This window comes from Falco cherrug, chromosome 4, assembly GCF_023634085.1.
Source record: "Falco cherrug isolate bFalChe1 chromosome 4, bFalChe1.pri, whole genome shotgun sequence".
Lineage (NCBI taxonomy): Eukaryota > Metazoa > Chordata > Aves > Falconiformes > Falconidae > Falco > Falco cherrug.
This window is the reverse complement of record NC_073700.1, coordinates 108,686,456-108,710,836: the sequence shown is the minus strand read 5'-3', so window position 1 is coordinate 108,710,836 and position 24,381 is coordinate 108,686,456. Positions and strand designations below refer to the sequence as shown.

The 24,381-nt window shown below is 44.4% G+C and overlaps 1 protein-coding gene across 2 annotated transcripts in view; it reads left to right on the top strand.

Annotated features, from left to right (window-relative positions):
* Positions 1–5,974: 5,974 nt before the first annotated feature.
* The window catches only part of CHN2 (chimerin 2), a 163,368-nt gene continuing 144,961 nt past the window's right edge, over positions 5,975–24,381 (top strand). For both annotated transcript variants that reach the window (XM_055707932.1, XM_055707931.1), the window contains exon 1: positions 5,975–6,531. Coding sequence is in view for 1 of the 2 variants with exons in the window: in XM_055707931.1 (XP_055563906.1) it covers positions 6,483–6,531 (49 nt within the window). In the remaining variant the exon portion in view is untranslated. The remainder of the gene's footprint in view (positions 6,532–24,381) is intronic.

The following is a 24,381-nucleotide window of genomic DNA, read 5'->3' as shown; positions in this document are numbered from 1 at the left end:
GCTTATGATTAATAAAGGAAAAACACACACTAAAGTTTCAATTTCACCAAAAATGTTTCTGTACAGTTTCTTTTTTTAAAATGAGGGCTAATGACAGTTACATAGTTGATTAGTAATTTCAAAATCTTTATCAGCTTCTAGTTACGGATTACAGCTCCACTGTTTAAAAAACTTTGAAAACAACATAACAAGGAAATTGTCTGCCCCAGTGAACTCTCAATCTGAGATTTAATTAAAATAGGATGTATGAGACAGGAAGAAAGATGAAAGGACAAATAGGATGAACGTTCATAAATTAGTCATAGCAGCAGGTTTAGCACTCACAAGTGGCGACCAGCCTATTTGCTGTGTTTTTTGCAGAGCTAATAAAATTCAGTCGATGCCTCTAGTCTGTTCACCAATTAAAGGTGCAGAGCTAGAAATTGTACCAGGTATTAGGGGTCTCAAACCTTCTTCTTTGGATTATGAAGAGAAAAGTAAGAAATCACAGAGAGTCTTGAACTACACCACCACCTGCTGTTGCAACCATTATGACTCACATAATCTATTAATACCCAAATTCAGTGTGCATCTGCTATTTATTGATATTTTGGCTTATTTTTGTTATTATGGCTTGCGTTGATATTAAGTAAAATTTCCAAGTACTGTGGAGAGTATATAAATATGGATTATATATTGCTTATAAAGGCCTTTCTCTTTTATAACATCAAAGAATGAATAATGCATTTATCTCCCTTTCCAGCTAAGCAATATAAACATCAAAGGAAGGATTAGTATTTTAGGTCTTTGACAACACTAAATTTTTGTGTCATACATTTTGCTGTCCTGTGCAGAACATTTATATTTCTGTACCTATTACATAAGCAAAGCAGTGGGCCAAGCGACTTCACTTCCCTCTAATCTGCATTATTAATTAACCCCCCAATTTTTTTCCAAGCTATCTACGCTCACCCTGAAATACTAGCTGCCAGTTTTCATCCTGAAATAAATTTGCTAACTAGGTTTCAGACTCCTGACCTCTCCGCCATAGGAAGGTTTATGGTGCACAGTAACCCACTGCTGTAAGAGCCCAGCAGCCAGATACAGCAGATTATGCCAGATTCCATAAACATAATCCGAGATGCTGCGACTGCAAAACCAGAAGGGCCTTAAAGATTGTGCTGCAGCCATCTACGGAGGCTCAGCTGCTAGGAGTCAACATGAAGCTTGGCTGTGGAGGGCTTACAGCTGAGGAGACACCAGGAGCACTGGTATCAGGCCAGATTCTTTTCAGGGGGCTCTTGTGAAATGACTCCTGTATAATGGAGGCTTCTACAGGTGGAAGATAGCAATATAAATGATTGCCTGCCTTAGATGATTTTCTTTCAGACTGAGTAAGCCTAGCTGATGCGGAGATTCATGTTGCTACAGGCCTTATCTACTGACCTACCTTTTTTTTTTTTGTCTACATTTGTATTTCAGATCTCCTACAGCAGAAAGCATCCTGCCAAGTCAGTGCAACGAGAAGTTCCAAGGAGAGGTCTTTGCATCGACAGTGAAAGTACCTACTATGTCTAAAGTTGAATGAGGACAAACCAGGGTGTTAAGTATGTGCGGATACTTAAATACGCAATAAGCAATTTGGTGAAAAGGGAAAAATCTGGCTTCTTGAAGCAGTGCAGCTTGCTCACCTTTACTTGTTATTCATAGGTTTTCATCCTGTTGTCTGCAGGAAGGGTGACTTTCTGTTTGCTTTTATTGCATGGGAACATAAAAAACTATTTATCAGTGTCCTGGTTTCAGCTGGGATGGAGTTAATTATCTTCTTAGGAGCTGGTACATTGCTGTGTTTTGGCTTTGATGTGAGACTTTTCAGCTCCTCGGCCTTGCTAGCATAAAGGCTGGAGGGGCACAAGGAATTGGGAGGGGACACAGCCAGGGCAGCTGGCCCGCACTAGCCAAAGCAGTATTCCACACCGTGGGATGTCAGGTCTGTATATATACCTGGGGGTCAGCTGGGGTGGGCAGGTCACTGCTTGGGGACTGGCTGGGCTTTGGGCGGTGAGCAGCTGTATCGTACACCACACGTTTCTCTCTTCCTTTCCCTCTGGATTTTATTCTTTCCCTTCCCCTTTTCATTATAACGGTTATTGTTATCGTTATTATTGTTCTTTCATTTTTATTCTGTTTCAATTATTACATTGTTCTTACCTCAACCCTCTAGTTTTACATTCCTTTCCAACTCTTCCCCCCATCCCTCTGGATGAGGGGGGAGTGAGCGAGCGGCTGCGTGGTACTTAATTACCAGCTAGGGTTAAATCATGACAATCAGCTAGGATTTGCCTTGCCTTCAGAAAGCCATTAGAAGTCGGCTATGATACCAATGATGGTGCAGTAGGCAGGTGGGCTGTCTGTTCCCAGAGCCTTTGTTGTGCAATAAAGATGCAAACCAGGACATACCGGTTGGCTGGGGAACCAAGGCCACTCCATAGCACAAAAGCAGCGTCGACATGTCCTCAGCCGTCAAAGTCACTATGGTTTGCACTGATGGCTCTCCACATGCACACCCTCATCTGGTTTGTACCTATAATTTTGCCAAAATACATCATTCCACCAGAGTTTATGTGACAATGAAACGGTGCATGTACCTACATATCTACAGGTTCAGAATTACACGGTGAGAGAGAGTTGCTTCCAAATGTAATTTCATTTGGTTTCCTTTGGGCTCAACAGGTCTTGGACTGTAAGTCTTATTATTTGCTGTAATTCCATTTACTCATTTTTGGTTATTGGAGAACAAAATGTGTGTAAGCTCTAGCTTGAATAGGAAACCTACAAGGCAGATGTATGAGAGTGGACAATTAGGGTACAGAAATAACCTAATACACCAAAAGTTTGGAGAAACCTTTCAGATATTTTAATACCAGATTTCTCGGGGGGGGGGGGGGGAAGCAGCCATGCTTTTGGGTTCCTTTAATCTTCCAGCTATTACTTTGGCCTTCCTACATCTATTAGCTTCTGAAATACAACAGCCTCTTCCACAGTGAGTTTAATGTTATTTCAAATATTGTGTTGCTAGGTGGGCTTTAGCATGAGGCCGGAAGTCACTCCTATGGAATTTAGGTATAGACTGAGGACTGTTTTGTTGAATCTTTGTTCTTTGACAAACTCCCTATATAAAAAAAAAAAAGGGGGTGGGGGAGCAAAAAAAACCCTGCCCTAAAAAACAAACACTGAAACTCTGTCAGTAAAAACTGCATTGAACCAACCTAGAAGCAAGGAATCTTCCCCAGGAATGAAAACCAGAAAAGCTTTCAGATCTTTCTCATGTGTAATACAAAACATACAGTTTGGTATTTTTCCTTTGCCAGTCACGGTTAACGTCAATGGCAGCATCCATCCATGCGGGATTTCTAAGTTTGTACGTAGGGAAATGGGATTTTTCTGAGTTCCTCAAAACTTTTGGAAGCTGTGACTTCTCATAGAAGTGCAGATATGCAAGCAGGCACTATATTTAGTTCCACAGGGAGTGTAAAGTGAAAGATTTTTATCAGGCTTATATGAAGCCCAGACCTGTGGAAAGCCCAGTAGTCGTCTACAGAAGAGAGAGCAACTAGTTTGCAATTTAAAGTTTATCCTTGTTATCTGAGTATTTCCACTGTTAGTAATGGATAAATCTGGGCTCTGCACAAATTAGGATGGAATCTGTTCACAGTTTCCATAAAATAGAATTGAGATTTGATTGCATTGTTTTCACTTTGCACTTTTTACACATAACAAGGCTCCTTCTGCTTCTTCTAAATTTACTGCCTCTTTGATCTAGTAATTTTCCCTCTGATTTCATGGCTTTTATGTTCTTTACTACCAACAAGAAAAAGGCTATCCTGCCTTGAAATGTGAAAGAGTTTCTTTTAATCTACGGTACATTTCACTTCACTTTATTAATTTACCTTTCAATGTTGTGGAAACTGAGATTACACAACCTCATACCTGCTATTATCACAAAGATTATCAACAGTTGCCTGTCCTTCAAAGGCGCACGCGTTCATGACCAGACATGTCCAGACTCAGTGGCTTTTGACAGAAAATACTCCATTTGCAATTATTGGAATACATGGAGTAATGATCCTTTGAAGAAATTCCTCTCTTGTTTTATCCAGATTTATGGCTGGAAAGATAATTTAAAATGAATTGTGAAAATTCTTTTCTGTCTGCAAAGTCTCAGTGGAGTGAGGGGGTTTTCTTTCTTTTAGGTTATTTACCTCTTTCCCTGCCGATTCTGCCAGTGTGGTTACTACCACCACATCTCACCGATTGCCTGAGACAGGTTTCCAGCGACTGCTGGAGAGCCCTGAGGGCGAGAGAGCGCTACATTGTGGAGGGGGAAATGAGCAGGTAACAGACTACAAGAAGGCAAGTACTAGCGAGTAGACAAGTAGTAGTGCAGTCTTGATGTTTACCATACTACTATACAGCATTTTCCTACACCCTGATACCGCTATCAGCCTGGTTTTAGGACCTAATCCAGACAGTAAAAGAACTTTCTGCCTTTCTCATTTTGTCCTTAGCATTCAATCTTCCCAACGTGTGACACAAAATATTTGGCCAAAGGCCAAAAAATAAAAAAAAAGGGGGTGAGACGCCTGTCCTGCGTTGATGTCCCTCACGTGGCTATTACAAATGAACGAGACTTAGCGCTAAAGCTTGGGTTAAAGCTCGCTCCTCCTCACACGGAGCCAAGCCGCCACCACAAAATACACCCTGGAAAATCCAGCTGGGATCCCTGGAGGCGCCTGCGGGAGCCCCGGGGGTGCGCGGGGCTGCGGGGTTCGCTGCTGCCGGCATCTCTGCCGCTAGAGGGGGTCTGGGTACCGGTTTTCCCAAGGAAAAAAACGGGAATCGGCGGCAGGGTGCGGGGAAGCCGGGCTGGGTTTTGGCCCTGGGGGAAAGGGAAGCGGCCGGGTGCGGGTTAGGGAGAGGGTGGTCGGGCTGCATGCTCGTTTGAGGGGCTGTGTAGCTGGGGGGGTAAGGCTTAGTTTGCCAAAAAAAACCCAAACAAAACCCACCAAACTTTAATGCGTTTCCTCGCACATCTCAAAGTAACTTCGTGTTCCAGACCGGTGTTTGGAATCATGGAACGCCTTCGTAAGTCATCATCACGGCAAGCGGGTTTGTAGGCTGCGTACAGCTCCCGTGCCAGCAAGGCTTTGGCACGGCGCTCAGCTTTTGGCAGCCGTGTGGCAGCTACCCGCCTGCCCGCTGCCTTCTCGCCCTGGCTTTGTAAAATGAGGTGGAAGCTTTGGTTGGCGGTCAGGCACCGCGGAGGGTGGTCAGCAGGAGGAGGCCTCCAAGTGATGCTTTGCTGGCTCTTCCCCTTTCCCACTGGCCCATGAGGACAGGGGGCAGCGGCCCAGGCTGGCCCAGCACAGGCGCGGTGGGTGCCCCCGTGTCCCCCCGGAGCCGCCGGGCCCGGGAGCGCTGCGGGGGACGGGGGGTCAGGCCCTCAACCGTGGCCGGGCCGGCGCCCCGCATGCGGCCTGGGCTGTGCACCTGGCTGGGGGCGCCCGGTGCTGGCCCGGCGTTTTCTAAGAAAACGGATGCCGGGGGAGGGGTGGGGGGGATAATGAAAGGGAGGAAAAGTGAGCGTGGGAGCTGCCAGGCGGGAGCGGGCAGCCGCGGGAACGCAGAGCAGCCCGCGGGGGAGGGAGGCGGACAAAGGGCGGCGAAGCCAGCCCCCTAGGTGCGAAGCCCCGCTCCCGCGGGGGTCTCCGGCGGCCCGGGGGGCGCAGCCCGCGGCAGCGCGGGGCCCACACTGCGGCACCGCCGAGGGGGGCGCCGGGCCCCGGCGCTCAACAGGCGCTGCCGCCCCGGCGGGCCCGGCGGGACGGGCGCCGGCACATGGCAAGAGCCGCGCTCGCCGCCAGCCCCGTGCCAGGCGGCGGCGGCCGGAAAGGGGCTTGGCCGCCGCTCGGCGGGGCTGCCGCGCCGCCGGGGCTCGCCCGCCTGGGACCCACCCTGCCCGCTCAGCCGGGGCCGGCAGCCCGGCCCAGCGCCGCCGCTTCCTTTGTGTGCGTGACGGGAGCTGCGGCGGCGGCGGCGGGTCTCCCCGGCGGGCTGTCAGCGCTGCCCGCGAGGAGGCGGGGAAGGGAAGGGACGGGAAGGGAAGGGAGGAGGCGGCGAGGGAAGGCGCTGCCAGGGCGGCTCTCCCGACCCCGTCACAAGGAAAGCCCTGCTCCCCAGGCGGAGGGAGGCACTGGAAGCGCCGCGGGGCCTTTTCCCTGACCTGCCGAGCGGCTTCGCCCAGCCCCGCAGCGCAGCCAGCAGCAGCTCGGCGGGGCGCCGCCGCCACCCGCTCCCGGCGGCGCGGGGAGCTGAGCGCGGGCTGCGGCGGCGGCTCGGCGCGGAGCGGCCCCGGCACTTTGCGATGGGCTGGCGGCAGCGGCGGCCGGACAGCAGCGGGGGCCGACGCGGGGCTCGCAGCTAAGGGGCTCGCAGCAGGGACCATGGCCGCATCCAGTAACTCCAGTTTGTCCGGCTCGTCGATTTCCTCTGGTAAGTTTCTCCGGCGAGCGCCGCATTGCTTCCCTCCCTCCATTTTAGCAAGGAGCTACCTGTCCGCAGAGCGCCCCGCCGTCCCGCCCGCCCCGAGCGCCCCCGGCCCCGCCGGCAGCCGCCGCCGCGGCCGCCCAGCCCCGCACGGGCGAGCCCCCGGGGGGCGGCGGTGCCCCTGCCCGGGGCCGGGTGTCCCTCCGGCGGCGCCGAGGCGGGGAGCCGGGACGGGGCTCGCCTCGAACCCCCACCGCGCCTTTGTGTGGGACGGGGGCGAGGGGAGCCCCGCGCCCGGCTCCCTGGCCGGGGCAGCCGCATCCCTCCCGGCGCGGGAAGGGCGCGCCCGCGGGCCGGCACGTTACCGGGAGCCCCCGCCTCGGGCTTTGAGGGGCCGGGGGTACTCAGAGAGCCCTGCTGACCGGCGACCCTGCCGCGGTCCCCGCGGGGCAGGGCCGGCCCCGCACCGCCCCTGGGCGCGGCGCGCTGCGGGGTGCCCCGCGGCCGGGGCTGCCCGGCGGGCCCCTTCCTCGGCGGGCGCGGCGGTACGCGGGGCGCTGCGAGGACTTCTGCGGTAAGGGAACGAGTACGCTCCCGATCCGGAGAGAAAAACGCTGTCGGTGGAAAACCGCCGCGGGGGCCGCGGCGCGGTGTGAGGAGCCCGGGCGGGGGGCGCCGGCCCCGCGCCTGGCGGAAAAGTTGCGGCGCGTTCCGGAGCGAGGCAGCCTGGCAGCGACAGCAGCGATGTGACAGTACCACCGCCTGCTGCTCAGCTCCCGAGCAGGTGTTTTAGTATTTAAATCATGAGAAATTGGCAGAGAGCAATATCCTGGCGGTTTAGTGGGCTGAAGGAGTTAACAGAAGGATGAACAACTTCGGGGTTCCAGGGACTTGTGATTCAGTGTTTTATTTGAGGTGCCAGATTGAGAATTTGTAAGAGTGCCTGTTAAATGTAGCAATATATGCTGTGGAAAGCAGACGAGCTCCTTTGACTGTCAATACAACTGTAGAAAAATATAAATACATGTAAAAGGCAGTGAGCAGCTATGATTTTTTTAAAGATGGTGTATGTGACTTACACAACTTACTCTGTCACTGTTCCAGCATGTGACACTGAGAGCCAGATCCAAAGAAGGAACTGGGTCCTAAAAAGAAATACTTAATCCACCTCTTAATAAAACCCACAAACGTTGCAAGCCCTGATTGCCTTAACGAGGAGGCACCTGAAAGAGGCAGGTGTGAGAGATTCTTCCTTGTGTTCACGTTTGCAATGCAAGAGTCACAAGACCGGAATGAAAACAAGGAGGAGTCAGCCCAACTCAATAGCTTGTTAGTTAGAACTGCGGGGAAGAGGGGGGGGGTTCAGGCGCATCCTTGGTCCAAGCTAACTCCAGGTGGCCTCCTGCTCAGCAGGTGAATCTAGCACCAAGCTCAGCATCTAGCTGAGGAGCTGGGCTTTGGGCTTCAGATGTATGTAAGTCAGGCGTTTTGGTACTTGACAGTACCCTGGTTTGTATGAAACCCTTAGTTACAGCCTCCAGCAGTTTATGGCTTATCTTTTGTTTCCTATTTTTGCAAGGCTGAGCACAGGCTGAGCCTTGACCCATGCTTGGGGCTTTTAGATGCCACGGTAGTACAACTAACACATATTAGTGCTTCATAAAACAACTGTGTGCCGTTGGCTTTATAACTTACAACCTTGGAGTGGGTTTTGTTTTTTTTCCAGTGCATTCAGTCTGTATTTCTTCTATGCACGTAATGACCAGAAGTTAAATTTGCTGCAGCATGATAAAGTTTCCAATATTAGCAGACACACCGTATCAGACTGTGTGCAGCTGTATTTTGGCTGTCTGTGGTTTTGGTTCTCAGAACTCAGCAAGCCTTAGAGCATATTGTTTACATAATCTAACCAAACAGTCTTGCTTTTAAATTCAATTTGGTAGAATTTATATGTTTGTTTAACTTACAATGTGGAGACTTCCAAACAGCATAATTACTTCTGTTCCACAGAAGAAGGAAAGTTATATTATCACAATACACTTTACTAATGAAAAAAGGAAGCAAAGTTTGTGGTTGACAGCAGAATACCACGCTGCAGGACTCGGCTCTACCATTGACCTGATGCTTGGTCTTGATCAAGCTGTGTAATGTGTTGCTGCATCTTTTTCCAATCTTTAAGAGCAGTGTAGTGTTTGTTCATCTCATAGGGAACTTTGGAAGCCAAATTAAAGCACTGCTCACATAATCCTTTCAGATCTTGAAATAATCTAGGAACAGTTACTGTATTTGCAAATGAAGTTTTAGCTTCAGCAAAACATGTCTTTTATTTTTAGGTTTTTGAAAAAAGATATGCTCATATATAAACATTCTGAGAAGAAATAAAACAGTTCATCTTGAGACCATATAAATAATTAAAGTTTGAAACCACTGTTAGGGTTTGCCTTTGTTTTGAGGAAGCAGCAGCAGATCTGCCTCACTTCTGTCATTAAATTAGTGTCTGTAACATCCAAATATGTGGTTGGATTTGAGCACTAGGACATGACACTGGAGAAATTATAGGTGATTTGTTTGTTTTAAGAACTTTGGGAGTAATAGGTAACCTGCACATGCATTAAGTAGAAGTTGAACTGGTTGATAGCCACATTCTGGCCCATCTGAACACGTTGTGCTGCAGAGCATCTCAGGGTTCATTCTGTTCACACCAAGAGTTCGGTTAGCTTCTGTTGCCTGCATGGGAAGGCAAGGGTTAGCTAGAATTTGTCTTACAAGGAGTAAAAAGGTTTATTGACTGAGTGATATTAGTGGAAATTAGAGTTTGAGCAGCAGATGGGAATTTTCATTTGCTTTTTTAAAGGGATGGTTTCTTCTCTTACCTGCCTTGAAATACAGGTAGGTAGTTCTCCTTCCTTCGATGGTGTCCATCTCTACTCTTTACAGGTGAGCACAGATGTGCTGTAGGAACAAAGTAGTCACAAGGAGGGGAAAAAGTCTGCTGGTGAATGGTGACCACTGAAGCCTGAGAATCTGCTATTGCAAGTGACCGTTGGTGATGTAACTGTTTCAGTTCCCACCAATTCATGTCAGTGAGAAAGAACCTTAACGTTTCAAATATATTTAATGTGAGGAAGCTGGCCAAGAATTTTGTGGCATAGGTATTCTGCTTGCCCACTTACGTTTCTGCAAATGTGGAAGTGGGATTTATTGTCTTGAACTTGTGTCTTCATTAAAGACCAGAATTTGGTTCTGTCCTGGAGCGGTTCTTTATAAGCACTACCTGTGCAGTGACAAGGCAGGGTGGTTGGCTGTAGCTGTTGTACAGATGGGGAGCTAACATGCGTGGAGAGCTATGACTTCAGCTATCAACTAATCATAGAATTGTTTAGGTTGGAAAAGACCTTTGGTAAAGCAAGTGTTCCTACGTAGGACCCTGTTGCTCGTTTCCTTTCACAGCTAGGGAGCCTGTCCCTTCTTCAGAGCTCGTGTCTGTGTACTTGTCTCAACAGCCACTGTGAGGCTGCTAATTATAGGTTCAATAATATTAGGTACTTGTCATGGGCCCCACCTGAGAGGAGCCTATGAAGGATTATTTTTTTTTTCACTAGGCTAGCACTCACCGGCAACAAAATCTACAGGAGAGCCATGGGTATTTGTGTTGTATTCCTCCATATATCGCTCTCTGCTTTTGGTGGAAGAACTTGCTCTGACAACCAACTGTTGTGTTTCAAGGTGGCTGGGGGAGAAAGAGGTATACCCTGCTAAGGGAGGAAGGTGGGTATGATAAGCAGGTAAATTAGGTATTCTTCTTTGGGCCTTGGGTAAATCTGCACAGCATAAGGAATGCTGAAATTATAATTACTTCCACTGGGAATGCCACTTTACTTCCCTGTAATCTCTTCTATAACAGATACCCAGGTGATCTATTAGCTGTATTCCTTGCAAGTCCCTGAATTCTGTTCTCCCTAGATGAAGTGCTGATTCAACCACAAGCAGCATCTTTTCTTTCTCTCCTATCCTCTAAAGAGGACTATACATATTTCTATGCTTTCCTTCATGATGCTTTCTCCTTAAAATAGACATATTCCCTTGCCTCCTCATCTTTGTATTGACCCTTATTCTCACTCCTTCTGATCTTCCTTTTCTTAAAATTTTGTTGTTGTTGTAACTTTTCAGCTTTTTCCTGGCAAACAATTAATCTCTCCCACTGTCACCAGCAGCCACCAGTTTCTTCCACCCAGTAGCCAATTACTGATTGTATACAACTGGTGAACTTGAGGCTCTGCTTTCTGGAACGTAAATACAAGCTTGAGCAAAGAGACCTTTGTGGCTGTGCCTGCTCTGCTTCTCTGCTGAGCAAAAAATCCAGCCTCCTTCCCAGCTAGGCTCCATGCAGCAGTATTCCTCGGCGTCGGACGTGTCAGGCTCTGCTGAGTTGGGCCATCCAAGCTGGTTTGCAGTGGCTGTAAATCCCAGCTGCCTTTAAGGCTTTGAGCTCTGCTTGAAAAGTCTTCTGCCAGACAGGCTCCCTTTAACGGGTTGATTGCTTAGATAGCTTGAGCTATCGATCAGGTAAGGGTCCACGCTGAACATAAATGCAAACACAAGTCTGCTAAGCGATAGCATGTAATCTGGCTTTCTCCACCATCAGGAGTCGAACTGTGCCAAAACCTGTGCCAGAGTCTGAGCTTTGAGAGTGGTAGCACTGGGAGCATTTGGATGAAGACCCAAGGCAAACTTACACATGCATGTGCCAGCGTACTCAGTGTTTTGCGTTTTCTGTGAGGTCCGAAGATAAATTTGCAGGCGTTAGGCTGAAGGGATAGCCCTGCACCTTTCTGCTTCCCGTCTGAATTGATGCTTCTTCACGGGGTGTGCACATTTCAAGTAATACCTGTTATTAGACCAGGTGATGGAGGTGAAACACATAGGCAAGCATTCTGCTACAGGGCTGGAGAAGGGCTTGTGTGTCTTGTCAGGGTATTTTTGCTTTTCAGCTATGCCTGCTGCTCTAGTAGAAGATACTGCTTCTCCCCCCAAACCCCCTGTTTTTGTAAACTTGGATACCTATGTAGAAGAACGACCACTATAAATTCTTGTAAAATCACCAGTTATTGATGATTTTTTTTAAAAGAAAATTTGAAACACTTTTTTGTTCTGAAGCTCGGGGGAGAGGTCTTTAAGACTCATTTAAGCAGTGATCCTCAATTAATAATGAAGTTTATGGTTCATAAACTAATTCTTGTAATAATTTGAAAGGCAACAAATTGGTTGTTTTAAATAAATGAACAGAGATAGGTTGTTTAAGGGCAGTGTAGTTCTCAACTATGTGTTTTCACACACACTGAATTTCAAGAAGGATAAAAAGCGCTTACTGAGGGAAGAAGAAAAATCTTTGATGGTTCCAGGAACTTAACAAGGTCAAAATAAAATATTAAAGGCTCATGACTCTCTGGGGGTCATGAACGTGCTATGATGTGAAATAGGCAGATATATTGTAAAAATGAAAGTCAACATAGGCTGATTTTAATTAAGATGCAAGCAAGTGAGAAGAAATGAAATTACTATTGTACACAGATCCAGAGAGATTCTAATTGGGAAAAAGATTAGTAAATGAAAATAGATGTTTATTCTTAATGATTTAATAGAAATAGTGTTGTGAAAATGGCACATGAAAGCTATTTAAATAATGCTGTCATTATGCTGATAAGGTGCTACTTTTGATTTTTAAAAGGGCAATAAGAGTTCTTTTTATTTCTGTTCCTCATGCCAGGCTTCTGCTGGCCAGGGTGTTCTTGCTCTGAATTAAAGCTGAAGTCTTTTGTATTTGATGATTATAAGAACTCACCATTCTTATTAAAAATAATAAAAATTCAAAAGGGAAAAATGCCCCATTCTAATGTAGTGGTTTGTTCAACAGTTTGTTACTGAATGTGTAGGCTGTGATTACTGATAATAAAATAGCCTGGAAACTGGTACAATGCATGTCTGCTTCACAATTTAGCTTATATGGGTACTCTGTAAAGCAAAAGTCTTACTCTTTTTACGGATCTGCTTGTCTCAGAGACATATGTGGAGGATCAGACGAGCAGTCTTTCATGCTGTCATGATGATGACCTTTTTGGATACCAGTTCAACTGACGAATTCTTGCCTTCTGTTTGATGGTTATAAGGAGGCTTAGATATGCCAAATGCTGAGTGATCGCAGGCAGGAATATGTCACATTAGTGAGTACTCCACACAGTCCTCTTCTATGCCTGTGCCCATAATGGTTTGCATGTTTCAGATGGTAATAATTTGGCTATTACAGTGCATAGGTAAGTCTTAAAACCTGGTGGTTTAGACAAAGCAATGTGGGGGTTTTTAAGCTGCTTCGTATACCTGGCTAAAGGGCAGCAGTGGCTGGTTTCGCTTCACTTGCAACATTGAGTGCTGGCAGAAGGTGTTCCCATGCTGGGGAGCCAGTCTGTTCTCACTTGCTCTTCTCTTCTACAAAAGGAGGAGGTACTTAGGAGATTAAATATTTGGAGAACTGTGTTAAGGAATGGCACATTAAAATTGCATGAAAAAGCTTTTGTTGAAGGGAAATGCAGCAGGATGTATAGAAGAAGCTGTAAATCTGTAATTTTGTATATATAGCATTCTTTACAGGTGTAGTCACAGTTCATCTAAGAATTATATACAGTAGCTAGTGTAAATGTATAGTTTTAACTGCTATGAATAATAACCCATTCTTGCTGTCTTTTTCTAACCTTTGATTATGAGAATGTACATTCAAATTTTACATTTGGAGGTGGTTATTACCAACTATGAATCATGCACAATTCAGCAATAATAGTTTCATCACCCTGTTTTACTCAGCAGTAATCCAAATCCCAAGACTGGAGGGTGAGTGTATCCTGGAAGAAGGCAACTGATGTTGCAATAGTGTCCTTGTAACATTCATGTGCTTTAAAGTTTGCAGATGAATATGCTGAAACTTGACAGCACAGGCTGCTGTGTTTGGTCAGGTAAGGAGAGGTTAAAAGGTTTTTAAGATTCAGAAGAATGTGCAAGTGGCGTGCGCCCTGCTTCTGATGCTATTGATCAAGATCATCACGAAAGAATTAGTTCAGTAAATAAGACATCTGTTCTGAGGATATCTTCATCAGGCAGTCCGGCTCCCCTGAGACAAGGTGTCTCCAGTATGACAGCGTAGAAGGTACTAGGTGGGCCCTTTTTTATCATCAGTAAATCACATGTCACGTGCTGCAGTGTGTATGTCAAGTCACATTTCTCAATTTCTTCTTACAAGCTTGTCACGTAGCAATTCCTCTCCTTCCATCTCACCTTCTTGTTGGCTGTTTAAACACTGCTTGTAACTTTTACAAAACCCGGCATGTTACGAGGTGCCTTTGCGATGTTACGCTTTTTATTTCATCAAAGAAGAAAACTGAATGTTAGAAGAGATGGAGACCTCAGTTTGTAAATGAGGTTCAGTTGTTGAACAGATGTTTCATGGCTAAAAATTTGCCTTTCCTTGAGAGATCAATTGGTGAAATATTTGGGCTTGTGTTATGGCAAGAGAGGAAAATGGCAAGCATGCGTCAGGTGCAGGTGTACTGGGCACGGCCACTGCAAAGGCAGGCAGAAGTTCCTGGGAGAAGGTGGTGGTTCTGCTCCAGCAATGTCCAGCGCCAGAGGGCCTGTGCCGTGTTCCAAAGCAAAAGAAGTCCCACAGCTCTTTCAGCATTAAGTTTGCTGTCAAAAGGCACGGAATATCTGTTGTAACACTGTTCTGCTGCACAAAGCTGCACTGATTCCACCTTAATTCCTCAATAAACTAGATGAGAGTGCCCCACAGGAAAGAGGAGAATGAGGGGATCGTAAGACCCAGACAGATACTCCATTTTCAGCTTTCCCAAGGCATCTGTGTGGTTGCTGTTAAAGGCAGTTGTATGGGGTTTTGTGTGTGGCTGAATCCTACCTTTGTGTGCATGTAGCACTGCACTATTTCTGCATATTATAAGAGCTGTGGCCCCGCAGACAGTGCCAGCACTTTTATCTCCCATTTTTAAGCAGTTATATTGTATGTGAGCATGTGTAGCTTAATAGCGAACCGTATCCTATCCTGGTTCAGGGTCAGGTACTTCCTAGCACAGAGGCATACATAAACCGTGGGCTTTTTTGGCATGGAAAATTCGAGATGCTAGTGGCTGGCATGGCCTGTTCGCATGTTTAGGTAAGAGGAGGAAGATCCATCCACTCCTGTTAAACACAATGGTATCACCTCTGTCGAAAGTCCCTGAGCTGTGTGTAGGCTGGGAAACCGGTGAAATACATACACTATATGCCTGCTGTATCCTTTTAAACTTCCTTAAGTATCCCCTGATAGTCACTGTGGGAGATAATCTACTGATCTGACCTGTCAGTGCTGCTGTTATGCATATAGCTGGGCGAGTTACAGCTGAGTCAGCATGCTGTGGCATCTAAGTCCTGCTTTCTACAGCCAAGAGCTCCTAAAAGAGGAAAAATTTGGGATGAGTTTGAAATTCTGTGTTGCAGGTTAAAAATGAAACCACAGCCCACGCCTATGTTGCAAGGAGACCTGATAGGAAAATCTTATTAATAGCGTGCTGGTTAGAACAGTATATAATTTTTCTTCCTTTGATTGAAAAGCTTTTTTCTTCATTGCTTTATGAATATATGACCCAGCTGGATTTATAATCCGACTACAGCTGGATCACATTTAATTCTTTTTTATTCCAATATTAAGCCCAGCAATTAATGAACTTTTAAGAGCTGGAGCAGAGTTTTTCATATAAGGTTCCTCTAAGTTCCAAGATTTAGAGGTTTGCAAAAAACTGGCATGTTGCAATCAGATTTGTGTAGTGCACAGAAGTGTCATAAGGCTGAATTAATTATTTGTAGAAGATTTTCTTTTTTAAATGAAAAACCCTTTATGAACGCAAAGTATTAAGTCTTGAACCTTCAAGCTGCTTGGTACCTTCTGTTCTCATTGCATTGAGGTAGTAAATCAGCAGCCTACAGGACTGGGTAGTTGCTTATCTGAGGGGTTTTTATGCAGTTTCCATTAAAGCAGCATCTGCTGTTATGATGGGGCAAATTATTACAGGCTACGTAGTAACCCCTCCCCTCCTCCAAGTACTGGTACATAACATATTTAATATTCAGTGCATTTGCATCATGTGTATGTAGAACACGTCAAATCACTGGTGATGAATTTCCAAGGGTTATGTACAAGACTTAAATTATACAAAATTTGTGTAAATACCCGCTTCTTGGGAGCGCATACTCTTCATAACTTCTGATCTCCTGCCAGGCAAACCAAGATGATGGACAGCTTCTAGCATCATGCTGTGATAGCTCTGTATTTGTTTCATTTTACGATCTGAGGCATTAGTTAGATTGTAGTTAGTAGTTATGATTGTTTTGTGTTGATGAACTTACTGAAAGAATATCGAACGTTTTGATGTCTTAAAAAATGGAGAGACAAATTTCAGTTGTAAGCTTCCTTATGCTCATGTGCGTCTAACATTGGTATACATTGGAAATTTTGCTTAAGTTTAGAGACTAACAGTAAATAATGACTTAAATAGAATGGGCTGTCATGGATGAAACTTCAGTGCTCCTGAGTGAGCACTTGAGGCTGGGAGACAAATGAAAGCTATGGAAATAGTAATTGACAGGTGTGCTTTTTTCTCCTCTTCTGTTAAGATGCTCAAACCAGCAATAAATCATTAAGCCATTGAGAAATAAAACGGACGAATTGGAGGATGGAAGTAAGCAGATGTCTGACTGATGAGAATTTACAAAATTATGTAGACAAGAAAAAGAGATGTTTTTATTTAGATTGTGTAGAGAGGAGAGTACAAGATCCTGAACTCTCTTTACCAAGTGGGTTGCTGTGTCAGACAGTGTTATTTAAAAGAGGAGTGAATTTTATAGATTTGTCGTGTAGAACCTCTGGTCATTTTGGAAGTGGATGGGTACATCTAAGCATGTGGGAGAGGGAAGCGTTAGGTCTGACACAGAATGTTGAATGTTTGGTTCAGGCTTTTCTGTAAGGGCACAAACAGGGGAGCTCTAGGGCATACTGAAAGCATCAGTCGCTGGCCATGAAAAGGTAATAACCTTTTCCCCCCTGATTGATTCAACAGTTGACTGTCAAAGTGAAGAAGAATCCTATCCTGTGGTAGCATTTTAGCTAAACACGTGATACAGTCTGATTTCTAAGATAGGGGGGGGTGGGTTTTGATGGAGCTCTGAGAGCTGCATTTCCATCAATGCAGTGCCTGGAGTGACCACTGTGGTGACTTTCCATATTGCGGTTTGAATGATTTCTCCTGCAAATATCGTGAACATAAAATGAAGAGGTTTTCTGGACGTGCTGTTTGTTGGGCAGCATTGCTGGGTAGTCCTATTGCACGTTTCTAAACAGTTGTTTTATTTCCTTTCAGAAGTGATAAATTAGTTCATTCAGTAAGCTCCAAGAAAGAGAAACCAAGAAGTTCTCCTCCCAGATCCATTAGGTTGCCTTTATACCATTGATTTTAAAAATAGACCTGGAAAAAGGAACAGTTAAGTGCAAAACCAAAGAGTAAAGTGTATTATTTTTAATGATTGATGTAACAGTAAAGCTTTAAGCATTGTCAACTTAAGAAATCAACACGTAATATGTGATTTCTTCTAGAACTAAAAAAAATTGCCAGATGTGTGCAAGTTGTAGATGGGCTTGTTTGCACATAAAGATTATTTCAAAAGAAGGTCTTAAGAGCCATAATGGAAAAAAAAAATGTTCAGACATGGAAATATTATGGAATAGTTATTTGGGAACAGCTATTCCTGAACACTATTCTTTTAAGTTGTAGTAATGTAGATCATTGACTTGAAAGGTGTAGAAATATAGCATTATACTAATTTGTTGAGTAACACTAAGCTGCTTTTTTCTTCCTTTATGCTCAATGTATTCTTGAAAGCTTGCTGCTCCCTTTTTTCAGAGACATACGTATTCTTGACATCAGAAACTTAAACCCAAACCTGCCATATTCAAGGGTTTTTTTTCTTCTTTTATTTAGTTTTGTGTTGTTTAGCACAGGAGCTGGTCACATGATGGTTAAACTATAAAAGACTAAAAAAGCGTGAAGATAAAGATGATTCATTTCAGGGTAGAACTTTGCTAAATGGAAGAGGTCATTATTAGAATCATTCACATCATGCACGTAAGAGGTGCCGTCAGGACTGGCAGGATTGGAGGTCTATTTTGCTGTATGTTGTTGAGCAGGATATTATAATTACTGTTGTTCGTTTGTGCTGACATACATTTATACAGAGATTGCGTGAAAAGGCCACAGGGAGGTTGGTAGCTGTACAAATATAGAATAAATGACAGTGGGGGGGTCCAAAGATCTTGTAACTTGAGGAATGCTAGAAGCATGAGGATAGTGGGTGTAAACTGCAGTCAAAATGGTGAAGAATTTGCACGCTATTATTAATTACATGTGTCAGAATCTGTGCGTATGTTTAAGAAAATAGCAGGAATTTGCCCCCCCCCCCCCCCCCCCCCCAACCCCCGAGCTTTTTCTTCTTTAATTCTATTAACTACGGAGGAGGAGGCATGTTGCCTTCAGAGAATTGCTGCAGAGGGCTTTGGCTCATGAAAAGCTTTTCTGTCTTGTGTTTGTTTCAGATCCTTTGATCTCTTTTGGTTTGATGAGTATGTGTCATCACTTGGTATTGCAATTGCTTCCTCTTGCTCAGATATGACAGTAATAAATATATTCACCAAAGAGTGTAATTTAGAATTTATATTATTCACAGTTATTGGCAAGTACTGTAGCCTAAATGGTGAAAATGAGGCGAAGTCTGATTCCGGTTGATTTTTTAAACATAATTGATCCGTCTTATCAATATGCATAATAAGCTTATCAAAACAGACTTTTCAAAAATTAAAGAAGAAAAAACTCAATATAAAATGATTATAAATGTTATTGAGTAGTGTAATTTACTTTCACTTTACAGGAAAAGGCTTTCAGCTTCACCTCTTAAGCAGCTTTAGAAAACTGCATACTGACTCCTGGCAGTAGTGTATTGATTGAAAGCATCCAGAGTGTCTAGAAAACATAAGTGTACACAAATTTGTCTGAAAGGGATGTATTTTACAGAAAGAAACTCCATCACTGTCCAGGGTTTGTAAGAAGTATGTTAATCAAAAGTACTGTGTATACTGTACTGTGTAATAAAGAGCTTAACAATAGCAGGTGTTTAAAAAAATTTTTTTTTTCATCATTCGGTAAATGTTAAACTAATCTGCACAGCACCTGTTTCATAACTGGGAAGAAATTGGGCAGAAAAATGAAACCACTCAGCTACTACCAGGGACTGAAATTAAAATTCACATGGAGTAAAAATAGAAAATCTTTCAGGAAACATTCTCAAGTTGTTAGAGAATGAATTAAATTCTCCCCCTGGACCTCAGTTGGAGCTTTGACCCGTGGACACACATGGGACTTTTTTTCTCCCCCGGTGTAGTTTACCTTATTTTTGTTTTTATGTAATAATATGTCACAAATTCGTCATGCACATTTTTCATTCTTTTTATAAAATCAATTTAGGACATGTATTGTCCCAGTAAAATTTGCATAGATTTATTTTTGGTTTTCCTTGCTTTCTCATATATGCTCTCTGCCTCCTAATGTAAAGCTTGGCTACACTTAGGCTTGGGGTTAGGTAGACTTAAACCAGTTAAGTAACTGCGAGTACTGCCAGTGATACAAACGGTGTTATCCTGGATTTATGTTCTGACAGTCACGTAGTCTGATACAGACTTTCCCCATCCTTGATGATCAGACTGTTCCCTAGTATACATTTCAGAACAGATTTATTCACTGCTACGTACTTAAAGAAGTTGGTGCTGTTCATTTCTGGGGCTGTTGAGCACCATTTGGAATAGCAGCTGCTGAGGTAACGATTTGGACGTGCCCCCAACCACCCTTGAAAGGAGAAACATCGTGGGCGCACAAAACCTTTCCAAAGTATCAACGGCACGCAAGCCTGAAAGCATTTGCATATTTTATTTTAACAGATTATTTTTTTTTCCCCACCATGAATATGTTTATCTTGCTTGCAGATACTGAGTCTGACTGTGTGATGTCAAGCAGGAACGACTTCAGGATTTTTTGTGTATCTAAGGCTCCCATAAGCACATGAGCAAGGGCATTTTCTTTCTGATTACCTGCCAGGTTGTGACAAACTTAAAGAAATACAATCTTATGGGTAAGACTTGGTTATCAGCTCAGTTTACTGTATCCTGTGATTTATTGGAGCCTGCAGCCCATGTAATGGGAGATGCCAGCTCTCATTTGAGGGAGCTCTAAGAAAGAATGAGAAACTCGCCTTCAGGCCTGGGCCAGACCTCTGAAATACTGGCAAAAAAAAAAAAAAGAGCTTATAGTGAGGTTATTACTTGAAAGCAAGCCAAATTTTAGGCCGGTCCGTCTTCATCTCATTCCTGCTGCTCCTCCCAAAACAGCAAGACTTCCACCCGTCTGCCTAGTCTTTATAATCTGTGATCCTGGGGAAACAAACCTTGGGAAAACTCAGCTGGGTTGCACCACCAGAGTCTGGCTGTCAGTTTTCTATAAGAAGTTCTAGGACTAGTTAACCTGGGAGAGCAGTGGAAAGTTCCCATCAGTGCAAATGGGCATCAGAACAGGTGTGCTACTAAATGGCTGGATCTGTAGTGTTACTGTTGGGTTTATATTGCCAAGGGTGATTTTCTTCAGACAGTAAGAGGATAAAAATCAGCCTTACAATGGTACAAGTATGATGAGACTACCTCCAATCCTTAGCATTGCTTTCACAGAACGCCTCGCTCATGCTGGTCATCGCTTTCCCTGCCTTTGGAAGCAGTAGAATAAATGTAGCGGAAGGTAGGTGAGCTGCAAAAATATCAAGGGGGACAAATGATGTTCCTGTAAGATGACTTTGTGGCCATTATATTTTCCCTGTTCTCGGTCAATGCACAAGATACTTGCCCATGCTGGGCAGCTGGCTGAAGCACGGCGACCAGAACAGCGGCCAGAGTGTGTTTGTGTGGGAAGAGCTGTACGGTGGTGGCTGCAGGCTCAGCTACAGCCCTGTGTCTTCCTCCTGCTGCAACCACCACAAAATGCTGAGGAGAGAGTTTAAGATATTAAAATATTCTGTTAGCAGCCTGAAATCTGTGTCTTGGGAACTTCCTGAGACAAAGAGCTGGACTCTTAAGTTTAATAGATATATATTTTTTTATATTTTATTTTATGGATTTGGTTAGTTGTTCTGTGGACCCATGTAAACTTGGAACATCCTTTGTTTAAGAGCTCCACAGTTTGAATGTGTTGTGCAAAAAGATACCCTTTTTACTTGGATTTGAACTTGTCATGAGCTAGTTGCATTTCATACATCCTATCTCTTTTATTGGAAGAAACAGTGAAAATTGATTTTTTTATACCTGTGAAATCTTAAGTGGCACAGAGCCCTTTGTCGTAGTGCCGCAGTCAACTCTTTTCCGCCTGAAGAGTCACAGGGTACTTGGCCAACCCTTGCATGGGGTAACCTACATATCTTCGGTCATCCACATTGTCTTCTATTACTCTTTTCCAGTTTTCATGTAATCTTATAAAAACAGACCAGAAATAAAAACAGTCATCAAGGGATGGATGCATCTTGTATTTATTGCACTGAAATTAGTGTGTTCTCATTTTATTGTCTGTTCCTTGATATTTGTTTTTCATTCATAGTATTTTCAAGCTTTTACGAGGGCTGTGTTGACTTGCCTGATACAACATTGTCACGTGTCTGCTAGTGTTGTTCTTTTCAGTAGTTTCTACCAATTTGCTCAGTGCAGATGTCAGGCTACTTGAAATGTGGTTTTCCCTCGGGGTACTTTTTAAAATTGCCATGATGTTAGCCATTCTGCAGTCCTCTGATACTGAGGCAGTTTTAAAAAACAGTCGTACTGCTGTTTCATCTGTGAATTCCTTAAGAACACTTTCATAAACATCATCTGATCTGTACGAATTGTTATCGTTCAGATGTTAGTTCTGTAGCCTCTTCCACCAAAACTTCCATTTGAAATGGATAATCCAACCAGTCCTTCATAAAGAAATGTTTTGATATGGTGGTTTCTCCAGGCTCTGGGTTCTTCATATGCAGAGCTCAAAATACCCAATTTATTTTCTGCCTAAGTGCTGCTTTAATCCTTGATCATCTATTGGCCAGACTAGCAAGCTTTGCATTTGGGCATGGAAAAGGGGTTGTTGTTAATTCTTGTGTCTTCTGCTAGTAATTTCTCAGCCTGTCTTTTGGCTTGCTTTATTGTGGTTTGAGTTTGCTTTGGTTTGGGTTTTTTTTTAATATATTTATTTAACCTGCAATAGTTTGTGAGTCTTTCTACTTCCTTCATTTATACGCAACTCCAGCTTTCAGAAGGATGTTTTCTTGTTTCTGATGACCTCTCATACCCTGCTGCTGAACTACGCTGGCTTCCTTTTCCACTTTCTCAAATAATTTTTTTGCTGTGTGGCGTATATTTGCTGTCAGCCTCCAGTGTGGTATCTCTGTTTACCATACTGCCTGGGAAGGTTTAGCTCTCTTAGCTTCCCCGTTTAGCTAGCTTCCTTTCAGCAAGATTTAATGTATCCTCCAGGGTGACTGAAAAATCAGATTTCAAAGGTTTTATCAGTCCTGTCAAAATTTCCTAGTATGTGTATCAACACTACCTAGAGTTACAAACCCGTTAAAAATACCCAAACTGTAAAAACTATGTGTGAACGTGTGAGCACGTGTGTTACTCATTGTAGATGGGGAGCAGATAATCACTCTTGACAGGAAGAATAATTCCAAGTGTAGCATCTAGGCAGTCAAAGCTGTTTTTTGTTTCTTTTCATCAGGCTCTAAACTAGCAGAAGCTGTCCCTTCAGGTGTAGTGCCGCGGTCTCTAGCACCTGCGGCTGCTCTTTGCACCCAAGGACTCTGGGAAGTGGGGGCTGAGTTTTGAGCTACTGCGGTTTGGAATTTGGGTTGTGATGGTTTAGCAAGACAACTCGTGCAAGTAGGCACGTTATTTGGAGCCGTAGTTAGGCAAACTTTATTCCTGGAGGAATCTGGAGCGCTCCTGGAAAATTGCATGTCTTTGTCACAGCTGACTCTGATAGATCCAGCTGAGGAGTCGGTAAGTGTTAATGAAGGGCCTTAATAAGTGTGGACTGATGTGGTCTAAACAAGCTTAGTAAAGCCCTCTCACCTGGCTGTGGTATTGTTTTTAATGGACAAGCTTTTTGGAGATTCAGAAGATGTAAGGGTAACTGGCTTGCATCATAAGACATCACTGACACTCTGCTGCTCAAAGGGAAGAAAAACTGAGCAGGATTAGTAATTTTTACATGTTGTAATAGAAGAAGGTAAAATAATTCCAGAAAAGATGAAATAGTGAGCAGGTGTTCTTTCTTTAAACCAAAATGATGCAGTTTATTTGGATTTAATAGTAAAGTCAAGGTACGTGTACTCACAAGGTGTCACATTACCCAGCCATTCATCTTGATCTGACCTGTTCCGGGCAAGAAGCATGTGTTCTGTGAACTTTCTTCTTTAAACTTCAAACGTGAGCTCTCTTTATGATGATATAATATTTTTCCGTGCTGTCTTTCTGAACCTTCCTCCGTGTGTTAGAAATCTATGACATTGAGCTTTATCTGAAAGCAAATTTATTTTTAGACCTTGCAAGAGCTGCATGAGTAAGATGCAGAGGCTGAAGAGCCTGGAAGTACCCCTCTCCGAGAAGCACCTCTTCTTGGTTGGTCACACTTGATTTCAGTTTGCCCATGACATGAACAGGTACAGGAGGTGTGCCGAAGTCCTGGCCTGGTTTTAGGTTGTTTATTTATAGTTTAATATGATTCGAAGGTGAGTGGCTCTATGCTAATTGAGTAAGGAAGAGGTTATACTGAGATCTGTCCCCCTTAATGGCTAGGGAGGTCTATTCCAGAAGCAGCAGAGGGAGCACCCCAGGGGGCTTTGTCCGACTGGGCTGATGTGCTCTCACCTCTCCCTTTCCTGAGGCATCTGCCTGGGGAATATGTTCCTCCTGAGCGCACCAGCCCTGCTTTGAGCAGGTCCCCTCCGCCACAGCAAGCCCTGCACCCTTACTCACTGTTTTCGCTCTGCCCGGGGTAATCTCCAGGGCTAGAGATGTGCAGGAAAATGGAGGGAGGGTTTATTAAGCCTGACTTAGAGCAGACTTGCAAGGTGAAGATCCAGGAGGCAGCTTGAACAGGCTGAACGGCTTGTGGCCACTGGAGAGAGGGGGTGTCCCAAGCTGCTGCCTGCTCGCTGTCTCTGCTCTCACTGCTGCCGCTGCACGGCTCTGGCACTCGTCTGGTCCTTCTGTGAGCTGGCAGCCGGTGCCGTTTGAGAAACGGGGCTGAGGGCTGACGGTGAAAAGCAGAAATCTCGTTCTACCATTTGCTTAACAAGATTCCCCTGTCCTTATCCCAGTATACATCACCCAAAACCTGATTTTTCTTTCTCTTGAGGTATATGGCATGTTGATCACTTCTTACAGCATTGCTGTTCAGAGGCTTTCCAAAGTACCCATGCCTTTTTCTTCAGTTCCTCCATCCTCCCACACCCCCCCTCCCCCTTCATAGCTGTAAAACCTTTTAGTACCTGTATCATTCCTTTCATGTCGAAAGCAGTATTAATTGTATCCATTGTACGTGGATTTTGCTAGTTCCTTAGTTTCTGAGCCATTCTTAGGTTCTGATAGAGCATCTCTGCATTTTTTTTTAATTTTAGGACAGCTGACCATACTGGGAGCTTTCT